The sequence below is a fragment of the Salmo trutta genome, chromosome 27 (genome assembly GCF_901001165.1).
Source record: "Salmo trutta chromosome 27, fSalTru1.1, whole genome shotgun sequence".
NCBI lineage: Eukaryota > Metazoa > Chordata > Actinopteri > Salmoniformes > Salmonidae > Salmo > Salmo trutta.
The window spans coordinates 40,243,254-40,269,642 of record NC_042983.1 but is presented as its reverse complement, the minus strand read 5'-3'; the positions used below and the strand labels follow the sequence as shown (position 1 = coordinate 40,269,642).

Genomic DNA, 26,389 nt, shown 5'->3' with positions numbered 1-26,389 from the left:
ACTGAAAACTGTCTGCTTCACGTCTAGATCCTGAATCCAAACATATTCACTCAGATCGGAGAATTCACTCGTTATCTGTTGCTGCGAGTGGTGTCACTTGACTTTCCCCTTCACATCTACAGTATATCCTGGCAGGGACTGCAGTTGAAATTGAGCCGGCTGGTTAAAACTGTCCCTGTAAAACGATATGTAATCCCACTCCCAAAGCATCCATTCACCCAGACAACGAGACCAAATGGTTAGCCATCTTTATTATGAAACATTGGACCGAATCAAAAAGCTGTTACACTGCTCCAGTCCCTGTCCTGTTTACACCCTACTGGCAGACAGACAATTAGAGAGACAGCCCTCTCCCAGCTCAATATAAAGGACCACCGTCTCTGTGCGTTAACCCAGTCTGTGTTTGAAATAGCATCTTATTCCCAATATAGCGCACTACTTATGACCATGGTTCTGGTCAAAAGTATAGCACCATGTAAGGAATAGGGTGCCATTTTGGACTCAACCCAGTGTTTAGACTCCCCTGGCATTGCCCCGACCAAGCCTGACAGTTCACTAAGTCCCTTGTTCCACTGGATATATCGGCCACCGATTTTTATATATTTATGTTAGTCTCTCGCGATGACATGAGATTTGGTTTGCGGTGCTAAGATTATTTTTTTATGTAGAGAGAGAGAGAAAGGAGGTGGAGTTCTGATTTTGTGTGTGACCACGAGCGGACTGGAGAGTAGACTTAAAGCCAATTTATTCTTGATTCTAAAATGTGGTCGGAGGCGCTGTAAGGAGGAGGGTATGACGCAATTGTGGAGCCACAGAGGCCAAATTGAGCTCCATACCGCATCACTGTGCTCCACCCAAATGTTGTAACAGTGTGGAGGACTCCTTATAGCTCCGCATTGACATGATTGGTTGATATTAGGTGGGGGTGGGAGGTCCTGTATAAACACAAACCCACTTCCTTGACAACAGCTCTGCGTAAGAAGTGTACATGCCCTGGCTTCAGAGGCCGTATCTGAGTAAATGCTGCGCGGCCACTGCAGACATTGGATTGACCCTGCAGAGCCTTTTACAGGAAACAAACTGTACGGTGTCACTACTATTTCCACTTCCCACTGTCTCCAGATGGAAAAGAGTTAAAACTCAAGAAACACAGCATGGTAGGAACGGTAGAACCAGCGGGTGGGGTATACAATCGCATTATAACACAGAGGGAGATGTTTTATAGTCACTTCTGCCTATAAAGCAAAAAAAAACAAATCAGAAGGAAGTCTCAGAACATCTAATGCAAAGAGGGGCATCTTTCAAACATTTTGGACTGGTGAAAGGGAGTGTGAACGATGATCATCTCCAGTCAATTGCACTTGTAATTCCTGAAAATATTAGCGTATTATCGGTGGCCATTTTGTGTCTGTCTGCTCAGTGGGCTGGCTTCAAGCTGAGGGGAAGGACAACTGAGAGAGGGCTTGTTCCACAGAATACAGTGCAACTGCAGAAGCAGAGAAGTCAAAGGGAAAACATTTCAGCACACACTTCCAGGGCCTAGCAAGCTATGAGAGAAAGGGTTGTCCTATTTTTTTTTAGTAAGACATGTCATTTAGGGTTGACAGAACAAGATGAGACTAGAGAACAGAACAAAGAAAGAAAAGGATAACCACAACTTTTCCTTCTGTCAGAAAGATCTCCTTCCAGAAGTTAGGAGAAAGGTCTACAATACTCAAGCAGTGATTTCTTGTTTTTCCTATATTTCTCTTATTTTTTTAACAAACAGCAAAACTAAAAACAGACCCCCCCCCCCCCCCATTTCCTTCTATTTTTTTCCCTCCTTAGTTCTCCATATTTAACATGGAAGTTCTAACCATTTATTTTTTTCTTGTCTTTTTCATTTTTCATATTTTAATTTAAGAAAATAGTATAAAGTTAGTAACAGTATCGAGCTATCGCGAGGAGGAGGAGAAACCGGTCTGATCCAGAGTCCTGCGTAGATGGGAGAGGTGAGGCTGCAGCCACACGCTGAGGTGAGGCTAGGGCTGCTCCTGGGCTGCTAGGATGATGTGTGTGTGTGGGGAAGAATGGAGGAGATGGGGGGGAAGGTACAGAGAGAAGGGAGAGAGAGGGGGAAGGTACAGAGAAGGGAGGAGGAGAGAGAGGGCTACACACTGGTCAGGTAATCAGTCCATTGGTCTCTTTTCTCCATGTTTCTTTGTAAACTCTTCTGCGTTCTTAAAGAATTTTTTCCGGTCCTTTGAGTATTCTTCTGCTAGGTCTGCCCTCAGGGGGTGCTCTGGCTGGGGGTCGTTCACCAATGCAATCAGGGATTGAATTACTGCAGAATAGACAAACAGTCAGTCATGAATTACTGCAGAAAAGATAAGACAAACAGCCAATCATGACATTGCAGAAACTGAATCAGTGCAGAATGAACAGATTCTTTTTGACTAAAGAAGCAATTACTACTTCAACAGAAAGTTAAACAATTAAACTGACACACAAAGGAAAATGAGTCAAGACATTGAAGTAGAATACTTGACTGATTCATGTGTCCTCCTGTTAAGTTCCTTTTCTCTTTCACTTCAGTCATTTGATCAGGGTCTACTGCCCAGTGTCAGGGTATCATGCCCAGGGTATCATGCCCAGCGTCAGGGTATCATCCCCAGGGTATCATGCCCAGCGTCAGGGTATCATGCCAGGGTATCATGCCCAGCGCCAGGGTATCATGCCATGGTATCATGCCCAGCGTCAGGGTATCATCCCCAGGGTATCATGCCCAGCGTCAGGGTATCATGCCAGGGTATCATGCCCAGCGCCAGGGTATCATGCCATGGTATCATGCCCAGCGCCAGGGTATCATGCCAGGGTATCATGCCAGGGTATCATGCCCAGCGTCAGGGTATCATGCCATGGTATCATGCCCAGCGCCAGGGTATCATGCCATGGTATCATGCACAGCGCCAGGGTATCATGCCATGGTATCATGCCCAGCGCCATGGTATCATGCCATGGTATCATGCCCAGCGCCAGGGTATCATGCCATGGTATCATGCCCAGCGTCAGGGTATCATGCCCAGCGTCAGGGTATCATGCCATGGTATCATGCCCAGCGTCAGGGTATCATGCCCAGCGCCAGGGTATCATGCCATGGTATCATGCCCAGCGTCAGGGTATCATGCCCAGCGTCAGGGTATCATGCCCAGCGTCAGGGTATCATGCCCAGCGTCAGGGTATCATGCCCAGCGTCAGGGTATCATGCCAGGGTATCATGCCCAGTGTCAGGGTATCATGCCCAGCGTCAGGGTAACATGCCCAGCGTCAGGGTAACATGCCCAGCGTCAGGGTAACATGCCCAGCGTCAGGGTAACATGCCCAGCGTCAGGGTATCGTGCCATGGTATCATCCCCAGCGTCAGGGTATCGTGCCCAGCGCCATGGTATCATGCCCAGCGTCAGGGTATCATGCCCAGCGTCAGGGTATCATGCCATGGTATCATGCCCAGCGTCAGGGTATCATGCCCAGCGCCAGGGTATCATGCCATGGTATCATGCCCAGCGTCAGGGTATCATGCCCAGCGTCAGGGTATCATGCCCAGCGTCATGGTATCATGCCCAGCGTCAGGGTATCATGCCCAGCGTCAGGGTATCATGCCAGGGTATCATGCCCAGTGTCAGGGTATCATGCCCAGCGTCAGGGTAACATGCCCAGCGTCAGGGTATCGTGCCATGGTATCATCCCCAGCGTCAGGGTATCGTGCCCAGCGCCATGGTATCATGCCCAGCGTCAGGGTATCATGCCATGGTATCATCCCCAGCGTCAGGGTATCGTGCCCAGCGCCATGGTATCATGCCCAGCGTCAGGGTATCATGCCCAGCGTCAGGGTAACATGCCCAGCGTCATGGTATCATGCCCAGCGTCAGGGTATCATGCCATGGTATCATGCCCAGTGTCAGGGTATCATGCCGGGGTATCAATCAGCGGTAGGGTATCATGGCAGTGGTAGGGTATCATATCATGGTCAGTGTATTGTGTCAGTGTATCATTTGGGGCAGCAGGTAGCCTAGTGGTTAGAGCATTGGGACAGTAACCGAAAGGTTGCTGGACCGAATCCCCGAGCTGACAAGGTAAAAATCAGGCAGTTAACCCACTGTTCCTCAGTAGGCTGTCATTGTAAATAAGAATTTGCTCTTAACTGACTTGCCTAGTTAAAAAAAAAGTAAAAGTAAATAAATAATAATAATGTAAGTATTGCAGCATAATATACATTATATGCAAATTATAGCAGTGTGTGTGTGTGTGAGACCCACCTTGGTCAGTTTTGGTAGCTGGTTTCCAGTTCTCTGCGCTAATGACAGGCAGACACACCTGTCCCTTCTCGTCGATGTTGGGGTGGTAGATCTTCGTCTTGAACGTGATCTTGGGGGGCTTGAAGGGGTACTCGGCGGGGAAGATTAATTCAATCCTGAAAGCTCCCTTGTCATAAGGAGCGTTGTCCTGGAGAAGTAATGTGTAGAAAATAAACCATGGTTAGTCAGAGCAACAATGACCATATCCAAGGAGCATCTCTTATGACATTTAATACATGTAACAGTCCTTCTAGAACATAGAGACTTCTGTGATGTAATAGTCCTTCTAGAACCAGAACATAGAGACTTCTGTGATGTAATAGTCCTTCTAGAACCAGAACATAGAGACTTCTGTGATGTAATAGTCCTTCTAGAACCAGAACATAGAGACTTCTGTGATGTAATAGTCCTTCTAGAACCAGAACATAGAGACTTCTGTGATGTAATAGTCCTTCTAGAACCAGAACATAGAGACTTCTGTGATGTAATAGTCCTTCTAGAACCAGAACATAGAGACTTCTGTGATGTAATAGTCCTTCTAGAACCAGAACATAGAGACTTCTGTGATGTAATAGTCCTTCTAGAACCAGAACATAGAGACTTCTGTGATGTAATAGCCTTCATGAGAGAATTGTGAAGCCATGAATCAATGATGAGAATAAGAACACTTACAGGGACAATAAGACCTTGCCAGGTCAATATGTTGGATTCATCCACTTGAATGTTTCGGAAGTTTTTCATTCCAGACTTGCGAATCTCTTCAAGTTCCTGAAAGAGGAGAGAGAGAAACATCATGATATGTTAAGGCCCCTCCAACGACTCTGTTGATGGTAATGTTCAATCCTTCCAAGGACTGTGGCTGGGTTACCCTCTGAATTCACTACAATGAGTCTGATGTCAATCAAGTAATAGATAGAGAGATAGATAAATAGACAAAATAGAGAGGTGGCTGCTTGTGAGGCATCTATGTCAGTGAATGACGGCTCATCTGGTATTGACTTGTCTTGTAATTGTAAACAAAACTGAAACCCAGACAGAATTGTGTGCTCCTCATGTTACTGTCTGGACAGACAACATACTAATAATGAATGTTTTGTTTGGTCCACAGAATTCTGTTAGCTAGCGGCTGATTGTTTATTAGATAAACTTTTTGTATATCTAATAATAGTGTATGAGTTTAGGTTTTGTTTCCTGCTGCAAACCGAGATGACCTCATGAAATAATTGACTCATGTCACGGTGCAGTTTTCTACAATGACGTCGTGTATCTTGATAGATAGATAGATAGATAGATAGATAGATAGATAGATAGATAGATAGCCAGCTATCTATCTATACAACTGGAGTGGTACCCAGGCGGTTACAAAACCCAAGATGATTGCACTTTCTTGGCAATTGATTTAATGCTTACTGTTTGCTAGTTACCTAGCTAAGCTCTGGATAAGTCGCATGTATAAACCGGGTAACTTCATTAATTGACTCATGTCATGGTGCAGTTTAGGACGATAATAAGACAGTGACTGAGTTGTACTGAATGATGACCAAACCCATTCTAGTAAACCCTTTAAAACATTAGGACAGTGAGGTTGTGCTTCGTGTGAGTCACAAAATAAGCGAAACATCCTTTCCCATGTAGGTGAGGCAATTTGGGTAGCTACTAGCTAACGTTAGCTAACCTAAAGTAGCAACCAGCGTAGACAGCTCTGTAACGGAAATAACGAACTACGCTGTAATACTAGCCATCGCAAGGTTGTGATAAACATACATTGATAGGTTTCAATGTTATTTTTAACCATTTAAACATCGGGACAATGAGGTTGTGCATCGTGTGAGTCACAAATAAAGCGAAACATCATGTCCCCATTTAGTTAGTTGGGCAACTATTAGCTATCTAGCTAATCTAAAGTAGCCATAAAAAACCCCAGCGAATACAGCTCCGTAACGGAAATAGCTAACTAGCTAGCTAGCTACGACAGTAACCATCGCACGGTTGTGATACACAGAAATTGATCGGTGTAAATGTTGTTTGTACAGTTTCGGAGATTGGTGTCAATACCAAGAATGAGTAAGCAACGTCGCAGTCTAGCTTCCCTGCTGATCCTCAAAACCCGGTGTCTCAATCTTCTCTGGCCCTGCCGGTGCTTTTCCTAACCTGCTTGCTGGCCTAGCTTCCCGAAAGAGAGAGCCTTGTCGCCTTTAGCGGGACTTCAACACTTCTGGACCAAATACAATTTAGGACAACAATAACATATCGTAACTGAGTCGTACTGAATAATGACCAAGCCCTTAGCTAGACCATTCAGACTTTTTTTTAATTGCTAGATATATGAAAATAGAGTTATCATGATATTTACCTTGTGCAGTCTCCTGCTCGCCGCCATCTTGCATCTACTGTGTGTTCCCAGAATACAACGCGGTGACTTGTCTTGGGGTCGCAGTTCCAAAAAGGCATTAAAAAAGTTTGGGACAAATGACCCCCAACAATATTTATTCTCTTTATCGTGTGTTATATGACTCATTTTAAAATACTAAATAGTCCAGTCCACTTTTTTTCTTCTTCTGTTTTTGATGGCAGATTTGTAAACATTAAAACCAACAAAGGTTTTAGAAGCTACCAGAAATGTTTCATTTATTGTCTGGCATTGATTACTCAAAAGCCTTGATTCTGAAAATACCCTTATTGTACACTGCAGTGTTGCGTATATAAACAGCTCAAAACTCTCCAGTTGGCTACTATACCAATTAAGCATATTCATTCAATGGACTTGTATTTATAATATCAAATGAAAAAGGTGCGTCAGGTTCAGATTTTTAAAACATTTAACTAGGCAGGTCAGTTAAGATCAAATTCTTAGTTACAACGACGGCCTAGGAACAGTGGGTTAACTAACCACTAGACTACCTGCAGCCCTACATAATTAATTATGTGTGTGTGAAATTTGAATGTGACAGACAAATACAGGCATCTCAAATTATGTTTATGGAAATCGGATATATTCAAAGTCATCATTTGTCTGAGATGGCTGTAGTTGTCCGACTGTTAAGCCCGTAGCGTAGCCTATGGACCGACCATTGTAAGCTACCCACTAGCGAGTGTTTTGTCAATGGATGAAATATTTCCTTTCTACCCCTCTGCGTCGTGCTATCACAACCACCCGACGCTGTTCTTACTGAATGCATTCAGTTGTACAACTGACTAGGTATCCCCCTTTCTCTTAGTTTAAAATCAAATCACTCAACAGACGCCTCAACCCACTGTCTGTATACGTAGCAGAACACAACGAATGACCCCTAGATATTGCTGTAGTGTTTTAAAGTACAAGCGATAACTCCCTAAACTATATAGGAGCTGCTTTTCCAAGCCTGGTAGAATTAACCACTAGATGGCAGCAGTGGTCCCATAATACTGCAATAATAATTGTACTGGGGTCGTAGGCTAAATTCAGATTCTACACCCCTCTCCCACTCCCTGTCATGGATTTCAAGCATTTTGCTGTTGTAAGCAGTGTCTGAGGGAGTGTGCCAGTGCATACTTTGGGAGCCACTAAAATACTGACCTCAATGTTGGTGCAAAGGCGGTATAAAGTACTTAAGTAAAAATACTTTCAAGTAACACTTAAGTCGTTTTTTTTGGGGTATCTGTAGTTCATTTGACTATTTTTATTTTTGACAACTTTTACTTTTACTTCCCTACATTCCTAAAGAAAATAATGTACTTTTTACTCCATACATTTCCCCTGACACCTAAAAGTACTCCTTACATTTTGAATGCTATGCAGGACAGAAAAATGGTTCAATTCACACACTTATCAAGAGAACATCCCTGGTCATCCCTACTACCTCTGATCTGGCGGACTAACTAAACAAAAATGCTTCGTTTGTAAGTGATCTCTGAGTGTTGGAGTGTACCCCTGGCTATCCATAAATTAAAGAAACAAGAAAATGGTGCCGTCTGGTTTGCTTAATATAAGGAATTTTAAATTACTTTTACTTTTGATACTTAACTACATTTAAAAACAAATACTTTTAGACTTTTACTCAAGTTGTATTTTACTGGGTGACTCTCACTTTTACTTGAGTAATTTTCTATTAAGGTATCTGTACTTTTACTCAAGTAGTATTTTACTGGGTGACTCACTTTTACTTGAGTAACTTTCTATTAAGGTATCTGTACTTTTACTCAAGTATGACAAATGGGTACTTTCTCCACCACTGATAGGTAGTGCTGGCAATTGTATGATCACAGGTTTACACAAGGCAAAACAGTACTCTTCTCCTTTACCCTGCAGCGATATCACTCATCAGATTCATCATACATAGCCTTACGCATGTGGAATAAAAAGTCTTTCTGTTGTGTATAATATAATAATAGTATTATACAATTTTTGAACATGTTTTTTTTCTCTTATCATGAGAGTGGCATTTTAAACAGCCTTTACTGAGGACCACCAATAGGATTGCGATACGATAAACAATAGTAAAAAAAATTGTTTGCTTTGTGATGTGATGCCAGTTGGCTCCAGTTGAAACTTTCTCTTTCCTGTCACTTAGCATTCCTTGGCTGGGACTAGCCCGAGCATGATGAGCAGCAGATGACTCTAAGTGTACCAGTAAAACAACAGACATAAGCAATGATAGAAAACAAGAGTGATTTCTGCATAAAAACGCCAGAGAGACCACCTCTTTCTCCATTTTACTTCATCAGCCATGTCTGCCTCTGAGACTCAATAATTCCATTCAAAATGGCCGTGTCATTTTACGCTGCATAAGAATGGCCCTTCCTGGGACAATAAAGATCTATTGATTGAGCCACAATTGCTAATTTCCTGATATTCTACACATTTTGCCACAGGGTGGAGGCAAACGTTTTTAATATGATAAGTGAGGATCTATGGGCCCCATCCCGGTCAGTAATTTGACCATGCTTGCTACTACAAGTTTAGATATCTGGCGCTAGACTAACTTTTCCAAAAAGTTAGTCATGTAGCTGACATTGGCAAATTGAGTGACGGTTGATGCACAACCAAATTTAGAAATGGCATATTTTATTATTCTAACTCAAGAGTGAATTGATACCCCGACTGAGTTCCTAAAAACAAAGTAAAAGGGGTGCCGCGGGCCGCCAGTTGCCCACCACTGTCCTAGATCAATGATTTCATCATCAAGCCAATCTCAGAATTCTACAGAAGAGAGAGAGAGAGTACACTTTCTAGGTCAAAGAGGCTGCAGTGAGAGGCATAGAACTGGAATGGCTGTAATGGATTCTAATTCTAGATTTCACATCATGTTTTTGAACCAGGTCTGGTATCTGTGTCTGTTGATGCCAGTAAGGGGTGATAACAGACTCTCTACTTCCATAAACAGTGGGCATGTCTGGAATACTGGTAAGACACCAAGATGCAAGACCAATCTAATGCCCTCATTGCCACCGGAGGGGAATTCTGCACAGAGACTGGCTGTGTGTTTGTGACCATGCAAGCGTGTGATGTTTGTTTCTTTGGATGTTTATGGTTGTCGTTTTGAACAATGAGAATTTCCCTTGGCCTTCTTTAGAGAATTATTTTAGACTGAAGTAGTTAGTGATTCCCACCATAAAACAGTCAGAGGGGAATTTGAAGTGGCTTGGCTCAGGGTTGTGACCTATTAGAATAGAATGTGGTGAATATGCTGTCAGTACAGGGGGTAAAAACATTGGCAGGCAGACAGACAGACAGACAGACAGACAGGTAGGTAGGTAGGTAGAAGGGCAGACAGACAGGTAGGCAGACAGACAGACAGACAGACAGACAGACAGACAGACAGACAGACAGACAGACAGGTAGGTAGATAGGTAGGTAGGTAGGTAGGTAGGTAGAAGGGTAGACAGACAGGTAGGCAGACAGACAGACAGACAGACAGACAGACAGACAGACAGACAGACAGACAGACAGACAGACAGACAGACAGACAGGTAGGTAGGTAGGTAGATAGGTAGGTAGGTAGGTAGGTAGGTAGGTAGGTAGGTAGGTAGAAGGGCAGACAGACAGGTAGGCAGGCCGATAGACAGACAAGCAGACAGACAGACAGACAGGTGGACAGGTAGGTAGATAGGATAGCAGACAGACAGACAGGTAGGCAGGCCGACAGACAGACAGACAGACAGACAGACAGACAGACAGACAGACAGACAGACAGACAGACAGACAGACAGACAGACAGGCAGGTAGGTAGGTAGGTAGGTAGGTAGGTAGGTAGGTAGGTAGGTAGGTAGGTAGGTAGGTAGATAGGAGGGCAGACAGACAGGTAGGCAGGCCGATAGACAGACAAGTAGACAGACAGACAGACACTATCAATGAAAATCTTCATCAAGGATAGGTTTGTTTCACTTCTATTCAACATTTACACCTGTGTCTTGGGAAACAGCTTAAAGTGATATTTAAAAATAAAGAACTATATGTTGTATTCCTATTAAGACACAAATACACAATATAATGCTAGTATATATATTCCCCCCCCTCATGAATCTAAACACAATACCCCATAATGACAAAGCAAAAACATGTTTCTAGAAATGTTTGCAAATGTATGTATAAACCCCCCTCCCCGGAAACATCACATTTACATAAGTATTCAGACCCTTTACTTAGTACTTTGTTGAAGCACATTTGGCAACGATTACAGCCTCATGTCTTCTTGGGTATGACGCTACAAGCTTGGCACACCTGTATTTGGGGAGTTTCTCCCATTCTTCTCTGCAGATCATCTCAAGCTCTGTCAGGTTGGATTGGGAGCGTTGCTGCACAGCTATTTTCAGGTCTCTCCAGAGATGGTAGATCGGGATCAAGTCTCTAGCTGGGCCACTCAAGGACATTCAGAGACTTTCCCCGAAGCCACTCCTGCGTTGTCTTGGCTCTGTGCTTAGGGTCGTTGTCCTTCACCCCAGTCTGTAGTCCTGAGCACTCTGGAGCAGGTTTTCATCAAGGATCTCTCTGTACATTGCTCCGTTCATCTTTCCCTCGATCCTGACTAGTCTCCCAGTCCCTGCTGCTGAAAAACATCCCACAGCATGATGCTGCCAACACCATTTGTATTTTTTTAAACATTTTTTATTTTACCTTTATTTAACCAGGTAGGATAGTTGAGAACAAGTTCTCATTTACAACTGCGACCTGGCCAAGATAAAGCAAAGCAGTGCAACAGAAACAACAACACAGAGTTACACATGGAATAAACAAGCGTACAGTCAATAACACAATACAATAAAAATAAAGTCTATATACAGTGTGTGCAAATGCGTGAGGTGGTAAGGCAATAAATAGGCCATAGTAGCAAAGTAATTACAATTTAGCAGATAAACACTGGAGTGACAGATGAGCAGATGATGATCAGATGATGGTGTGTAAGTAGTGATATTGGTGTGCAAAAGAGCAGAAAAGTAAATAAAAACAATATGGGGATGAGGTAGGTAGATTGGGTGGGCTATTTACAGATGGACTATGTACAGCTGCAGTGATCGGTTAGCTGCTCAGATAGCTGATATTTAAAGTTAGTGAGGGAAATATAAATCTCCAGCTTCAGCGATTTTTGCAATTCGTTCCAGTCAGTGGCAGCAGAGACCTGGAAGGAAAGGCAGCCAATGTAGGTGTTGGCTTTGGGGATGACCAGTGAGATATAGCTGCTGGAGCACGTGCTACGGGTGGGTGTTGTTATCGTGACCAGTGAGCTGAGATAAGGCGGAGCTTTACCTAGCATAGACTTATAGATGACCTGGAGCCAGTGGGTCTGGCGACGAATATGAAGCGAGGGCCAGCCAACTAGAGCATACAGGTCGCAGTGGTGGGTGGTATAAGGCGCTTTGGTAACAAAACGGATGGCACTGTGATAGACTACATCCAATTCGCTGAGTAGAGTATTGGAAGCTATTTTGTAGATGACATCGCCAAAGTCGAGAATCGGTAGGATAGTCAGTTTTACTAGGGTAAGTTTGGCGGCGTGAGTGAAGGAGGCTTTGTTGCGAAATAGAAAGCCGATTTTAGATTTGATTTTGGATTGGAGATGTTTGATATGAGTCTGGAAGGAGAGTTTACAGTCTAGCCAGACACCTAGGTATTTGTAGTTGTCCACGTATTCTAGGTCAGAACCGTCCAGAATAGTGATGCTAGTCGGGCGGGCGGGTGCGGGCAGCGAGCGGTTGAAATGCAAGCATTTGGTTTTACTAGCGTTTAAGAGCAGTTGGAGGCCACAGAAGGAGTGTTGTATTGCATTGAAGCTCGTTTGGAGGTTAGTTAACACAGTGTCCAAAGAAGGGCTAGATGTATACAGAATGGTGTCGTCTGCCTAGAGGTGGATCAGGGAATCACCCGCAGCAAGAGCGACATCGTTGATATATACAGCGAAAAGAGTCGGTCCAAGAATTGAACCCTGTGGTACCCCCATAGAGACTGACAGAGGACAACAGGCCCTCCGATTTTACACACTGAACTCTGTCTGCGAAGTAGTTGGTGAACCAGGCGAGGCAGTCATTTGAGAAACCAAGGCTATTGAGTCTGCCGATAAGAATACGGTGATTGACGGAGTCGAAAGCCTTGGCCAGGCCGATGAAGACGGCTGCACAGTACTGTCTTTTATCGATGGCGGTTATGATATCGTTTAGTACCTTGAGCGTGGCTGAGGTGCACCCGTGACCAGCTCGGAAACTGGATTGCACAGAGGAGAAGGTACGGTGAGATTCGAAATGGTCAGTGATCTGTTTATTAACTTGGCTTTCAAAGACTTTAGAAAGGCAGGATGGATATAGGTCTGTAACAGTTTGGGTCTAGAGTGTCACCCCCTTTGAAGAGGGGGATGACCGCGGCAGCTTTCCAATCTTTAGGGATCTCGGACGAAATGAAAGAGAGGTTGAACAGACTGGTAATAGGGGTTGCAACAATGGCAGCGGATAATTTTAGAAAGAGAGGGTCCAGATTGTCTAGCCCAGCTGATTTTTACGGGTCCAGGTTTTGCAGCTCTTTCAGAACATCTGCGATCTGGATTTGGTTGAAGGAGAAGCTGGGGAGGCTCGGGCAAGTAGGGATGCTACCAGATTTCCTCCAGATGTGACGCTTGACATTCATGCCAAAGAGTTCAATCTTGGTTTCATCAGACCAGAGAATCTTGTTTCTTATTGTCTGAGAGTCCTTTAGGTGCCTTTTGGCAAAATCCAAGCGGGCTGTCATGTGCCTTTTACTGAGGAGTGACTTCTGCCTGGCCACTCTACCATAAAGGCCTGATTGGTGGAATGCTGAGATGGTTGTCCTTCTGGAAGTTTTTCCCATGTCCACAGAGGAACTCTAGAGCTCTGTCAGAGTGACCATCGGGTTCTTGGTCACCTCCTTGACCAAGGCCCTTCTTCCCCGATTGCTCAGTTTGGCCGGGCGGCCAGCTCTAGGAAGAGTCTTGGTGGTTCCAATCTTCTTCCATTTAAAATGTATGGAGGCCACTGTGTTCTTGAGGACGTTCAATGCTGCAGAAGTGTTTTGGTACCCTTCCCCAGAGCTGTGCCTCGACACAATCCTGTTTCGGAGATCTGCGGACAATTCTTTCGACCTCATGGCTTGGTTTTTGCTCTGACATGCACTGTCATCTGTGGGACCTTTTATAGATAGTTGTGTGCCTTTACAAATCATGTCCAATCAATTGAATGTGGAAAAAGTAAAGGGGTCTGAATACTTTCCCGAATGCACTGTATACGAGAGAGTGGAAATTCTGCCCATAGAGGAGCACCACAACCACTGACCTAGAAAAGCTTTTCTGGTTGGAGAGCAACTGCACCTGGGCTCAGGGAGCCAGTATCCTCTACATATACATCCCCCATAGGACAGCAGTGTCCCAGCCCATCTTCCCAAAGCACCTGAAACCTCTTCAAAGAGTATCTTACATAACTCCCCCTCCTCACCTCGACCCCCCCATCCCCCCAAGAACCTCTAATGAAGAACTATGTGAAAGCTGTGAGCCATTCTGCTTTGTGTGTTTGTGTTTGTGTTTGTGTGTTGTGTTTGTTTGTGTGTGTGTGTGTGTTTGTGTGTGTGTTTGTGTGTGTTTGCGTGTGTATTTGTATGTGTATTTGTGTTTGTGTGTTGTGTTTGTTTGTGTGTGTGTGTGTGTGTTTGTATGTTTGTGTGTTTGTGTGTGTGTTTGTGTGTGTTTGCGTGTGTATTTGTATGTGTATTTGTGTTTGTGTGTTGTGTTTGTTTGTGTGTGTGTGTGTGTTTGTATGTTTGTGTGTTTGTGTGTGTGTTTGTGTGTGTTTGCGTGTGTATTTGTGTGTGTATTTGTGTTTGTGTGTGTGTGTGTGTGTGTGTGTCTACATACAATAATTAACCCTCACCATCTTCACCACCACACCCAAATGTTTACTTAACGCAATCCCTTCTTCCTGTCTAAAGTTATGTTACCATGGTTCATTACCAGCAGACCATTCAGCAACATCCCTGTCTGTGTTCTATCATCTCACTTCACGTGTCAAAGCCGTTACAACCTGTCTACAATTTAGGTCAGACATCCCTGTACTCGTTTGTCATTCTCACGTGAAGCTTCAAAAGCCCCTGTGGCTGTGGCAGGGATTATAATTTATGTTGTTCTTTTATTTAGTCTCTGCCTGTTTCAAGACAACAGCTTAATATCTCCTCAGCACAAATATCATGGGGCATGTTTGGGCCAATCTTCAGCACAGGAACATGAATGGCCTTCTGAAAACTGCCATTAAGGTGTGTGTGTGTGTGTGTGTGTCATCAACCCATGGGAGAATATCTTGGAAATGAAGTAGTTTGCCCTGTGTGACCCAGTTACTGTCATTTTTTACATTTAACTAGGCAAGTCAGTTAAGAACAAATTCTTATTTACAATGACTGCCTAGGAACAGTTGGTTAACTGCCTTGTTCAGTGGCAGAACGACATATTTTTACCTTGTCAGCTCGGGAATTCAATCCACCAACCTTTCGGTTACTGGCCCAACGCTCTAACCACTAGGCTACCTGCCACCCCAATTACAGATTGTTGCAGTTTACATGCAACTACCAACTGTAATTTTAGTGTCAGTTCACTTTAGTGTCCACCAAAATTACATGTTAAGAGACTTAAGACAGACAAGGAAGTGAGAGAAAGTTATCTTTGTAAATTTCTTCATATTTGGCTGACTATTCCTGTGGACTACAAAGTCTCCCAGCCAATGACCTCTGTGCACTTGACCCTGCAATGAACAGCTGTCATGTTGTAACTTCCTGATACTATGGAGGGGTTTTCCAGTATGTTCAAAACATGTTGACACTGTAACTGTTAAGTCCCTCATAGCTCTCATACGGGCCATTCCACAGTAACAGAATTGCGCTGAGTCTCAGATATTTCACTTAAAATGTATGCCAAACAAACCTACTGACAGGAAGTCCTACTGCTAATTAATTTCGTCCCACAGTCTTCGTTGGAATGTTGCATCACTTGCATGTCCCCTTCCCTCTTTGTTCCTCTGTAGTCAACCAACCAGGGAGTTTCAGTAGTAGAAAGACAGACCTCTATCTTCAATGACTGGCATATGTAGATAGACAGCCTGAGGGCACACACAACCTTGCATGGATAATTGAACATCTCATTTGATAAGAAATACCAAAAAACAGATACCGTAAGCTGCAATGATCTGCCACCGTTACAGAGGTAGGCGAGATTGATTGACAGACAAGGAAATAGAGAGAAAGACAGATAAGGAAGAATGGAGGGAGACAGAGAGAAGGAAGGGGGGAGAGAGAGAGAGATGGCGGGAGAGAGGGAGGGAGAGAAGGAGGGAGAGAGAGAGAGATGGCGGGAGAGAGGGAGGGAGAGAAGGAGGGAGAGAGAGAAAGAAGGAGGGAGGGAGAGAGAGAGAGAGAGAGAGAGATGGAGGGAGAGAGAGAGGAGGGAGAGAGAGAGAGATGGGGGGAGGGAGAGAGGGAGAGAAGGAGGGAGAGAGAGAAAGAAGGAGGGAGTGAGAGAGAGTGCGAGAGAGAGGGAGCGATAGAGTAGGAGAGAGAGAGAGAGAGAGAGAGAGGGAGGGAGGGAGGGAGGGAGGGAGGGAGGGAGGGAGGGAGGGAGGAATAAAAATACAAAGATTAAGGTGAATTTACGGGACTAAGGCGGAGACTTTCACTTTGTTCCAAGTCATATTGAAACTGAAAGAGACAGTCAGGTGTATAAATACACCTGTACCTCTCAGCATTGTCCCACTCTCTCATCCTCTCAGCATTCTCACACTCTCTCTCATCCTCAGACTCTCTCTCATCCTCAGACTCTCTCTCATCCTCAGACTCTCTGTCATCCTCAGACTCTCTGTCATCCTCAGACTCTCTCTCATCCTCAGACTCTCTCTCATCCTCAGACTCTCTGTCATCCTCAGACTCTCTGTCATCCTCAGACTCTCTCTCATCCTCAGACTCTCTCTCTCTCATCCTCAGACTCTCTGTCATCCTCAGACTCTCTGTCATCCTCTCGCTGAAGCACAGCGCTCAAAGCAGTAATATGGCAACTCTTCTCTTCATTGCAACAATCTGCTTGGGCTACGCAGCAGGTAAAAGACACAGAGAGAAACACACACACACACACACACACACACACACACACACACACACACACACACACACACACACACACACACACACACACACACACACACACACACACACTCACACACAGAAGAGTCCTCAGGAAACATTCCTCTGCAGTGATTGACTTAGAAAGTTGCACCAGCCTGGGGTAGTTACACAAGTAGAGCCTGGATCACTCATATTGGCCTCTCTCTCTCTCTCTCTCTCTCTCTCTCTCTCTTTCTCTGTCTTTCTCTCTGTCTCTCTCTCTCTCTCTGTCTCTCTCTCTCTCTCTCTGTGTCTCTCTGTCTCTCTCTGTCTTTCTCTCTGTCTCTCTGTCTCTCTCTCTCTCTCTCTCTCTCTCTGTGTCTCTCTGTCTCTCTCTGTCTTTCTCTCTGTCTCTCTCGCTCTCTCTCTGTCTCTCTCTCTTGCTCTCTCTCTCTCTCTCTCTCTCTGTCTTTCTCTCTGTCTTTCTCTCTCTTGGGCCATGTTTTTTTTTCATCCTCTATCTCTTCTTTGACCATTCTCACCCCCTTCTCTCTCTGTCTCTCCCTCCTGCAGCATTCTCAGAGGTACCCGTGGACTGCTGTCTGTCAACCACTGACATCCGTTTCCCTCGCCACTTTAAGATGGTCTCCTACCTGCTGCAGACCACAGACAGAGGCTGTGACATCGATGCCACTGTGTGAGTGTCTTCCTCTCTAAAACAAATGACTTCTCTTCCACTATATGTCGGCTACTTAGCATCTCTCCCTTCTATATGTAGGCTACTTAGCATCTCTCCCTTCTATATGTAGGCTACTTAGCATCTCTCCCACTATATGTCGGCTACTTAGCATCTCTTCCACTATATGTAGGCTACTTAGCATCTCTTCCACTATATGTAGGCTACTTAGCATCTCTCCCTTCTATATGTAGGCTACTTAGCATCTCTCCATTCTATATGTAGGCTACTTAGCATCTCTCCCTTCTATATGTAGGCTACTTAGCATCTCTCCCACTATATGTCGGCTACTTAGCATCTCTTCCACTATATGTAGGCTACTTAGCATCTCTTCCACTATATGTAGGCTACTAAGCATCTCTCCCACTATATGTAGGCTACTTAGCACATCTTCCACTATATGTAGGCTACTTAGCATCTCTCCCTTCTATATGTAGGCTACTTAGCATCTCTCCCACCATTTGTAGGCTACTTAGCATATGTTCCACTATATGAAGGCTACTTAGCATCTCTCCCCACTATATGTAGGCTACTTAGCATATCTTCCACTATATGAAGGCTACTTAGCATCTCTCCCACTATATGTAGGCTACTTAGCATCTCATTGCATTTTCAGGCTGAATAGAACTGTTATAAACATGATATGACACATGTTATAAGCATACAAGAGCACGATTCCAAGTGTATTACAATGACTAGTTTTAGAAACCACATTACTTAAAGGCTAGTTCCAGGTCTTGTCTTACACTAGGCAGTTTGGAGGCCTGCCAGATTCTGCTCCCCATCAGTGGCTCACTGATCTCACTAGGTGGTGCCTGGAGCACTTTTTGGCAATCGCTGTCTGATATTGTTGTGGATATTGATGATTATCTTGGATACGGATCTATTTGTAAATCGTATCCCTTCAGGTTTATCACCAAGACAGGGGTGAGACTGTGCTCGCCCCATCCCACAGAGAGCAAGTGGGTGGCAGACTACGTGAAACGTCTGGAGCGAACCATTTCCCTCCGGAGAGCTAACTCACTTCAGGAGTAAATGAGGTTAGTTGTTACTCTATGTTCACACACGTAACAAATGAAAGAATATCCTACTTTCCTGTGCTTGTCTCTCTACATTTAGGCTCATAGTTTGGCTGAACTGCATATATGTATTTGTTTTTGGTTTCTTATTTTTTATTTAAAAAAAAATCATATCTGTTTTATTAAAGGAATCTGCTGCAGTGTTTTCACTCACAACTCAACATTTCAAGATTCTCTATTTTAATATCTGTCCTATCTGGTGCCTGTCTTCCTCACATGATGACCACAGCAGAGTAAGACTAGGAGAGGAGGAGACATTCATCTCAACCTTTATTAACTGAAGAGATACTATAGTAGACCAAAGAGTTTTACAAAATACTGTACAAGAAACCCTTGTGAACAGTGCATACTGTAAATTCAGATCATCGCAAAACCATTTCCCATCAATATATTGAGAGCTGTGTTAGATTGGTTTTGTAAAATGTTATATTCAAGTTGTACAATTTGTTAATATGGTTTGGTGGGTGGATGAGAGAAAATGTTAACGTGAATGCTAGCTGTCATGAAAATGTATATTTCAAATGTTTTTTGTAAAATGTTGAGTTGAGTTTTTTGTAAAATGTTTGTTATCTGAGACATGATTCTACCCAAAATGTTTGAATTGTCGTACTTTATTTGCGGCAATCATAACACATTTTAATAATTTATTTATAATTTTTCCTGACATATTGTCCAATAAGACCCAACAAACTATTTTTAAAACTTTGTTTAACGTGGTATTTGAGTCTTCATATGGTTTACTTGAAACCTTACAAACCATTTTAAAAGAGACAACATGAAAAATGTACTTCTGTGACCGTTTATCCTTTATGTTCCACACCTATAAGGTGTGAAACGCAGGTTTTATATATTACAGGTGTGAAATGCAGGTTTTATATATTACGGGTGTGAAATGCAGGTTTTATATATTACAGGTGTGAAATGCAGGTTTTATATATTACAGGTGTGAAACGCAGGTTTTATATATTACAGGTGTGAAATGCAGGTTTTATATATTACGGGTGTGAAATGCAGGTTTTATATATTACAGGTGTGAAATGCAGGTTTTATATATTACGGGTGTGAAATGCAGGTTTTATATATTACAGGTGTGAAATGCAGGTTTTATATATTACAGGTATGAAACGCAGGTTTTATATATTACAGGTGTGAATTGCAGGTTTTATATATTACAGGTGTGAAACGCAGGTTTTATATATTACAGGTGTGAATTGCAGGTTTTATATATTACAGGTGTGAAATGCAGGTTTTATATATTACAGGTGTGAAACGCAGGTTTTATATATTACAGGTGTGAAACGCAGGTTTTATATATTACAGGTGTGAAATGCAGGTTTTATATATTACAGGTGTGAAACGCAGGTTTTATATATTACAGGTGTGAAACGCAGGTTTTATATATTACAGGTATGAAACGCAGGTTTTATATATTACAGGTGTGAAATGCAGGTTTTATATATTACAGGTGTGAAATGCAGCTTTTATATATTACAGGTGTGAAATGCAGGTTTTATATATTACAGGTGTGAAATGCAGGTTTTATATATTACAGGTATGAAACACAGGTTTTATATATTACAGGTATGAAACGCAGGTTTTATATATTACAGGTGTGAAATGCAGGTTTTATATATTACAGGTGTGAAAACACTTGGAGTAAATGAAGCTGCTATGGGACTGTCTGTTATTCAATAGTAACTACCCCAGGGGCAGCAGAATAAGTAGTCTCTGCTATAGTAATTACCCCAGGGGCAGCAGAATCAGTAGTCTCTGCTATAGTAACTACCCCAGGGGCAGCAGAATCAGTAGTATCTGCTATAGTAACTACCCCAGGGGCAGCAGAATCAGTAGTCTCTGCTATAGTAATTACCCCAGGGGCAGCAGAATCAGTAGTCTCTGCTATAGTAACTACCCCAGGGGCAGCAGAATCAGTAGTCTCTGCTATAGTAACTACCCCAGGGGCAGCAGAATCAGTAGTCTCTGCTATAGTAACTACCCCAGGGGCAGCAGAATCAGTAGTATCTGCTATAGTAACTACCCCAGGGACAGCAGAATCAGTAGTATCTGCTATAGTAATTACCCCAGGGGCAGCAGAATCAGTAGTATCTGCTATAGTAACTACCCCAGGGACAGCAGAATCAGTAGTATCTGCTATAGTAATTACCCCAGGGGCAGCAGAATCAGTAGTATCTGCTATAGTAATTACCCCAGGGGCAGCAGAATCAGTAGTCTCTGAGATAGTAATTACCCCAGGGGCAGCAGAATCAGTAGTCTCTGCTATAGTAACTACCCCAGGGGCAGCAGAATAAGTAGTCTCTGCTATAGTAACTACCCCAGGGACAGCAGAATCAGTAGTATCTGCTATAGTAATTACCCCAGGGGCAGCAGAATCAGTAGTCTCTGCTATAGTAACTACCCCAGGGGCAGCAGAATCAGTAGTCTCTGCTATAGTAACTACCCCAGGGGCAGCAGAATCAGTAGTCTCTGCTATAGTAATTACCCCAGGGGCAGCAGAATCAGTAGTCTCTGCTATAGTAACTACCCCAGGGGCAGCAGAATCTGTAGTCTCTGCTATAGTAATTACCCCAGAGGCAGCAGAATCAGTAGTATCTGCTATAGTAATTACCCCAGGGACAGCAGAATCAGTAGTCTCTGCTATAGTAATTACCCCAGGGGCAGCAGAATCAGTAGTCTCTGCTATAGTAACTACCCCAGGGGCAGCAGAATCAGTAGTATCTGCTATAGTAATTACCCCAGGGGCAGCAGAATCAGTAGTCTCTGCTATAGTAACTACCCCAGGGGCAGCAGAATCAGTAGTATCTGCTATAGTAATTACCCCAGGGGCAGCAGAATCAGTAGTATCTGCTATAGTAATTACCCCAGGGGCAGCAGAATCAGTAGTATCTGCTATAGTAACTACCCCAGGGGCAGCAGAATCAGTAGTATCTGCTATAGTAATTACCCCAGGGGCATCAGAATCAGTAGTATCTGCTATAGTAATTACCCCAGGGGCAGCAGAATCAGTAGTATCTGCTATAGTAATTACCCCAGGGGCAGCAGAATCAGTAGTATCTGCTATAGTAATTACCCCAGGGGCAGCAGAATCAGTAGTCTCTGCTATAGTAACTACCCCAGGGGCAGCAGAATCAGTAGTATCTGCTATAGTAATTACCCCAGGGGCAGCAGAATCAGTAGTCTCTGCTATAGTAACTACCCCAGGGGCAGCAGAATCAGTAGTCTCTGCTATAGTAACTACCCCAGGGGCATCAGAATCAGTAGTCTCTGCTATAGTAACTACCCCAGGGGCAGCAGAATCAGTAGTATCTGCTATAGTAACTACCCCAGGGGCAGCTACACGAGGCAGGAGCATATTGCTGCCCCTAGAATGAACACATGCACACACATGCTTTCAAATGAATCTAGGGGGATGACCCCAAGAGGCCTAGGTCAAAGGTCCTCCATTCTGTAGTGTTACCCAGGGTGCACTAGGGTGCTGCTGGGAGGCGATGAGGGAGATGCTGTGACCGCGACACCATGACTCTTTCTCAACAAATGTTCCTGTGATTACCCACATCCTATCAACTCGCCTTTTTCTCAACAACATTGAAAGAGAAGGTCCAAGCCCCCCTGGACACGAGGAGAGATGATGCAAGCGAATGCAGAAAGATGAATTGATAAAGAGCCAATGACCTAGACACTGTGCAGTTTCCTTATGTTCAATCCCTCCTACATATACAGCCTGGACACACAGTGCCTGCATTCATTTCCCGACACTGTCTGGGAATGTGCCAAACTCTGTTCGCAATGGATGTCCTTCTGCTTCAGCTTATTCTATCAAAAGTGTGAAATCCTGGAGTCTGGGGAATTACCCAAATCATTCCAGTAGTAGAGAAACCACTTCCACTTCCAAGAAACACTTAGGGGAAAATGAAACCTAACTCTGTTTGAGAGTAACTTGCGGTTTTATTGACTCTCATAACACTTAAACGGGCAATTTACAATTCTAAAAATCAACAAAGCGTTCGCCGTGCCTCTTAATTTGGCACAAACAGCTGAGGGATGGGGCCACTCTCATATTTCTATACAGCGCTCTGGATGTTTTAAAGCTATACAGGGTTTGTTTATAATTAAAACAAGATTCCATTTTTGGGTTCTGATGGGGTACGACAGTTGAACTAAGCTCATGTGGCATATATAAATGATATATTCTTCAAGAATCAATGTGTATACTATTCATTTAATAGTCAAATAATGTATGACATAATTGCAGATTGCCCCTTTAAATCCTGCAATACCCTGCTAAAGAGCAAATATTTATTGTTACCGGTATTTTCAATGAAAGAGCTAGTGACACACAGATATTGACGCGATCCTGTGCAGATCTTGAAAATTCCATTCCAATCAGGGCATGTACTCACAACTCTCATTGCTGTAACAAAGCACACCCAAGAAGAAGTACTGTCAATACCACTGATCCCATGAACCCAGGGCTACAGTACTGTACTTCTAGGTCTCTGGTAGGAAGGCAGCAGCGTTGCACTTAGCCATCGACTACACAGTGGGTTCAGCGAAGAGCACTACACCGGGGACTAAGGGGACCACGTTGGAAACAAGTATAATCACTTTAACGTGTTATTCCCTGGGTTGTAATCAGTGTTATCTTTTTCCAATAAATCAGCGTACTGATTGACTTCCTCATATTGACATGATATCGGGCTAAGAGAATACCCATAATACCCACGGTATTATGTTATATTTCTATGTGTTAAAACCACTGATACATAAAACAAGTACATTGGAGATTTTGTTAGGAACAGTCAGTGTCACACAAAGATCAAATCAAATTAAAATGTATTGGTCGCATATGCATATTTAGCAGATGTTATTGCCGGTGTAGCGAAATGCTTGTGTTCCTAGTTCCAACAGTGCGGTAATATCTAACAATATACAACCATACACACGAATCCAAAAGCAAAATAGATCATTTTATAACGAGCAGTGTCGGAGTCCGTAGCATAAATATATATATGGACTTGGTCTTTTACCAAATAGGGATATCTTCTGTATACCATCCCTACCTTGTCACAACACAACTGATTGGCTCAAACGCACTAAGAAGGAAAGAAATTCCACAATTTTTAACAATGCATTCCAAAAAGGCATTGAAATGCATTCCAGGTGACTACCTCATGAAGCTGGTTGAGAGAATACCAAGAGTGTGCAAAGCTATCATCAAGGCAAAGGGTGGATTCTTTGGAAAATATCTAATATAAAATATATTTATATTTGTTTAACAATTTTTTGGTTACTACTTGATTCCATGTGTTATTTTATAGTTCTGATGTCATCACTATTCTTCTATAGTAGTAAAAACAATTTAAAAAAAGAAAAACCCTGGAATGAGTAGGTATGTCCAAACTTTTGACTGTTACTGTATATATATATATATATATATACACTACCGTTCAAAAGTTTGGGGTCACTTAGAAATGTCCTTGTTTTTGAAAGAAAAGCAAATTTTTTTGTCCGTTAAAATAACATCAAATTGATCGGAAATGCAGTGTAGACATTGTTAATGTTGTAAATGACTATTGTAGCTTGAAACGGCAGATTTTTTATGGAATATCTACATAGGCGTATAGAGACCCATTATCAGTCACCATCACTCCTGTGTTCCAATGGCACGTTGTGTTAGCTAATCCAAGTTTATCGTTTTAAAAGGCTAATTGACCATTAGAAAACCCTTTTGCAATTATGCTAGCAAAGCTGAAAACAGTTGTGCTGATTAAAGAAGCAATACAACTGGCCTTCTTTAGACTAGTTGAGTATCTGGAGCAACAGCATTTGTGGGTTCTACTACAGGCTCAAAATGGCCAGAAACAAAGACCTTTCTTCTGAAACTGGTCAGTCTATTCTTGTTCTGAGAAATGAAGGCTATTTTTCCATGCGAGAAATTGCCAAGAAACTGAAGATCTCGTGCAACGCTGTATACTACTCCCTTCACAGAACAGCGTAAACTGCCTCTAACCAGAATAGAAAGAAGAGTGGGAGGCCCCGGTGCACAACTGAGCAAGAGGACAAGTACATTAGAGTGTCTAGTTTGAGAAACAGATGCCTCACAAGTCCTCAACTGGTAGCTTCATTAAATAGTACCTGCAAAACACCAGTCTCAACGTCAACAATGAAGAGGCGACTCCGGGATGCTGGCCTTCTTGGCAGAGTTTCTCTTTCAAGTGTCTGTGTTCTTTTGCCCATCTTAATTTTTTATTTTTATTGGCCAGTCTGAGATATGGCTTTTTCTTTGCAACTCTGCCTAGAAGGCCAGCATCCCGGAGTCGCCTCTTCACTGTTGACGTTGAGACTGGTGTTTTGCGGGAGCAAGACGTCAGTGTCCGTGGCGTGGCTGGTTTTCCCTTTGTAATCCGTGATTGTCTGGAGTCCCTGCCACATACGTCTCGTGTCTGAGCCGATGAATTGCAACTCCACTTTGTCTCTCTACTGACGTTTTGCCTGTTTGATTGCCTCAAGGAGGGCATAACTGGACTGTTTGTATTCAACTATATTCCCAGTCACCTTGCCATGGTTAAATGTGGTGGTTCGCGCTTTCGGTTTTGCACGAATGCTGCCATCTATCCACGGTTTTTGGTTTGTCTAGGTTTTAATCGCTACAGTGGGAACAACATCTCCTATACACTTCCTGATGAACTCAGTCACTGTGTCAGTGTATATGTCAATGTTAATCCCAGAGTCAACCAGGAACATATCCCAGTCCGCATGACCAAAACAATTTTGAAGCATAGATTCCGATTGGTCAGACCAGTGTTGAATAGACCTTAGCATGGGTACTTCCTGTTTAAGTTTCTGCCTATAGGAAGGGAGGACTTGAGTTCCTGTACATTACCACAATCACACCATGAGTAGTTAGGATTCCGTGAAACAGAGTACGTTACAGTCCCCGATGTCTCTCTTGAAGGAGATCGTCACCCTGAGCTCATCTACTTTATTGTCCAGTGACTGAACATTAGCGAATAATGTACTTGGAAGGGGTGGATGGTGTGCATGCCTCCTGACTTGGACTAAAAGTCCACTCCGAATACCTCTTCTCTGCTGGCGGCATCTTGGAGCAGCCTCTGGGATAAGTTACATTGCCCTGGGGTGTACAAACAAAGGATCAAATTCCAGAAAGTTGTATTTCTGGTCGAAATACCGGTGAGTTACCACTGCTCTGATATCCAAAAGTTATTTCCGGCTGTATGTAATAATGCAAAAAACAATCTGGACTAATACTGTAAGAAATAACACACAAAAAAAAACTAAATACTGCAAAGTTGCTTAGGAGCTAGAAGCAGAGCAGCCATGTCTGCTCAGTTAGTTGACCGTTTCAACATCTACAGATCTTTAGGACACAATCTAAAAAAAGTGGTATTCGGTGTTCGAAGAGACAATATTAAGGTAGGTCTCAAACACACATTTTATTTAACCAGGGAGTCACATTGAGATTCGTAACGATCGTCTAGAAGAGGGGACCAAGATGCAGCGTGGTAAGTGGTCATAATGATTTTTAATGATACACTTCAAAAAACTAACAGGGAAAACGAACGCCAACAGTTCTGTCGGTGCAAACCACACAACAGAAACAACTACCCACAAAACCCCAAAGGAAAACAGGCTGCTAAGTATGATTCCT

The 26,389-nt window shown here is 43.2% G+C and overlaps 2 protein-coding genes across 2 annotated transcripts; one reads left to right on the top strand and one right to left on the bottom strand.

Moving 5' to 3' along the window:
• Positions 1-231: 231 nt before the first annotated feature.
• On the bottom strand, positions 232-6,776 carry ube2l3b (ubiquitin-conjugating enzyme E2L 3b). The gene is made up of 4 exons (XM_029718180.1): positions 6,688-6,776; positions 5,007-5,102; positions 4,296-4,482; positions 232-2,323 (listed from the first exon to the last, which is right to left on the bottom strand). The coding sequence occupies exons 1-4, from the start codon at positions 6,712-6,714 to the stop codon at positions 2,169-2,171; spliced, it is 465 nt and encodes a 154-aa protein (XP_029574040.1). The 5' UTR covers positions 6,715-6,776; the 3' UTR covers positions 232-2,168.
• Positions 6,777-15,975: 9,199 nt separating this feature from the next.
• ccl19a.2 (chemokine (C-C motif) ligand 19a, tandem duplicate 2) lies at positions 15,976-19,404 on the top strand. Its single transcript, XM_029718135.1, has 5 exons — positions 15,976-15,997; positions 16,695-16,883; positions 17,461-17,584; positions 18,532-18,663; positions 18,932-19,404. Exons 1-4 carry the CDS (start codon positions 15,976-15,978, stop codon positions 18,656-18,658), a joined length of 462 nt encoding a protein of 153 aa, XP_029573995.1. The 3' UTR covers positions 18,659-18,663; positions 18,932-19,404.
• Positions 19,405-26,389: the final 6,985 nt, after the last annotated feature.

Bases quoted from the DNA above. Each gene is read 5' to 3' on its own strand.
- ube2l3b (XM_029718180.1), bottom strand. From the start codon at position 6,714: ATGGCGGCGAGCAGGAGACTGCACAAG. The intron at 4,483-5,006 runs GTAAGTGTTCTT...TTACTTCTCCAG, and splicing joins GGCAAGGTCTTATTGTCCCT to GACAACGCTCCTTATGACAA. The intron at 2,324-4,295 runs GTGGGTCTCACA...TCTATTCTGCAG, and splicing joins AGCTACCAAAACTGACCAAG to TAATTCAATCCCTGATTGCA.
- ccl19a.2 (XM_029718135.1), top strand. From the start codon at position 15,976: ATGATCTGCCACCGTTACAGAG. The intron at 15,998-16,694 runs GTAGGCGAGATT...TCTCATCCTCAG, and splicing joins GATCTGCCACCGTTACAGAG to ACTCTCTGTCATCCTCAGAC. The intron at 17,585-18,531 runs GTGAGTGTCTTC...GTATCCCTTCAG, and splicing joins TGTGACATCGATGCCACTGT to GTTTATCACCAAGACAGGGG.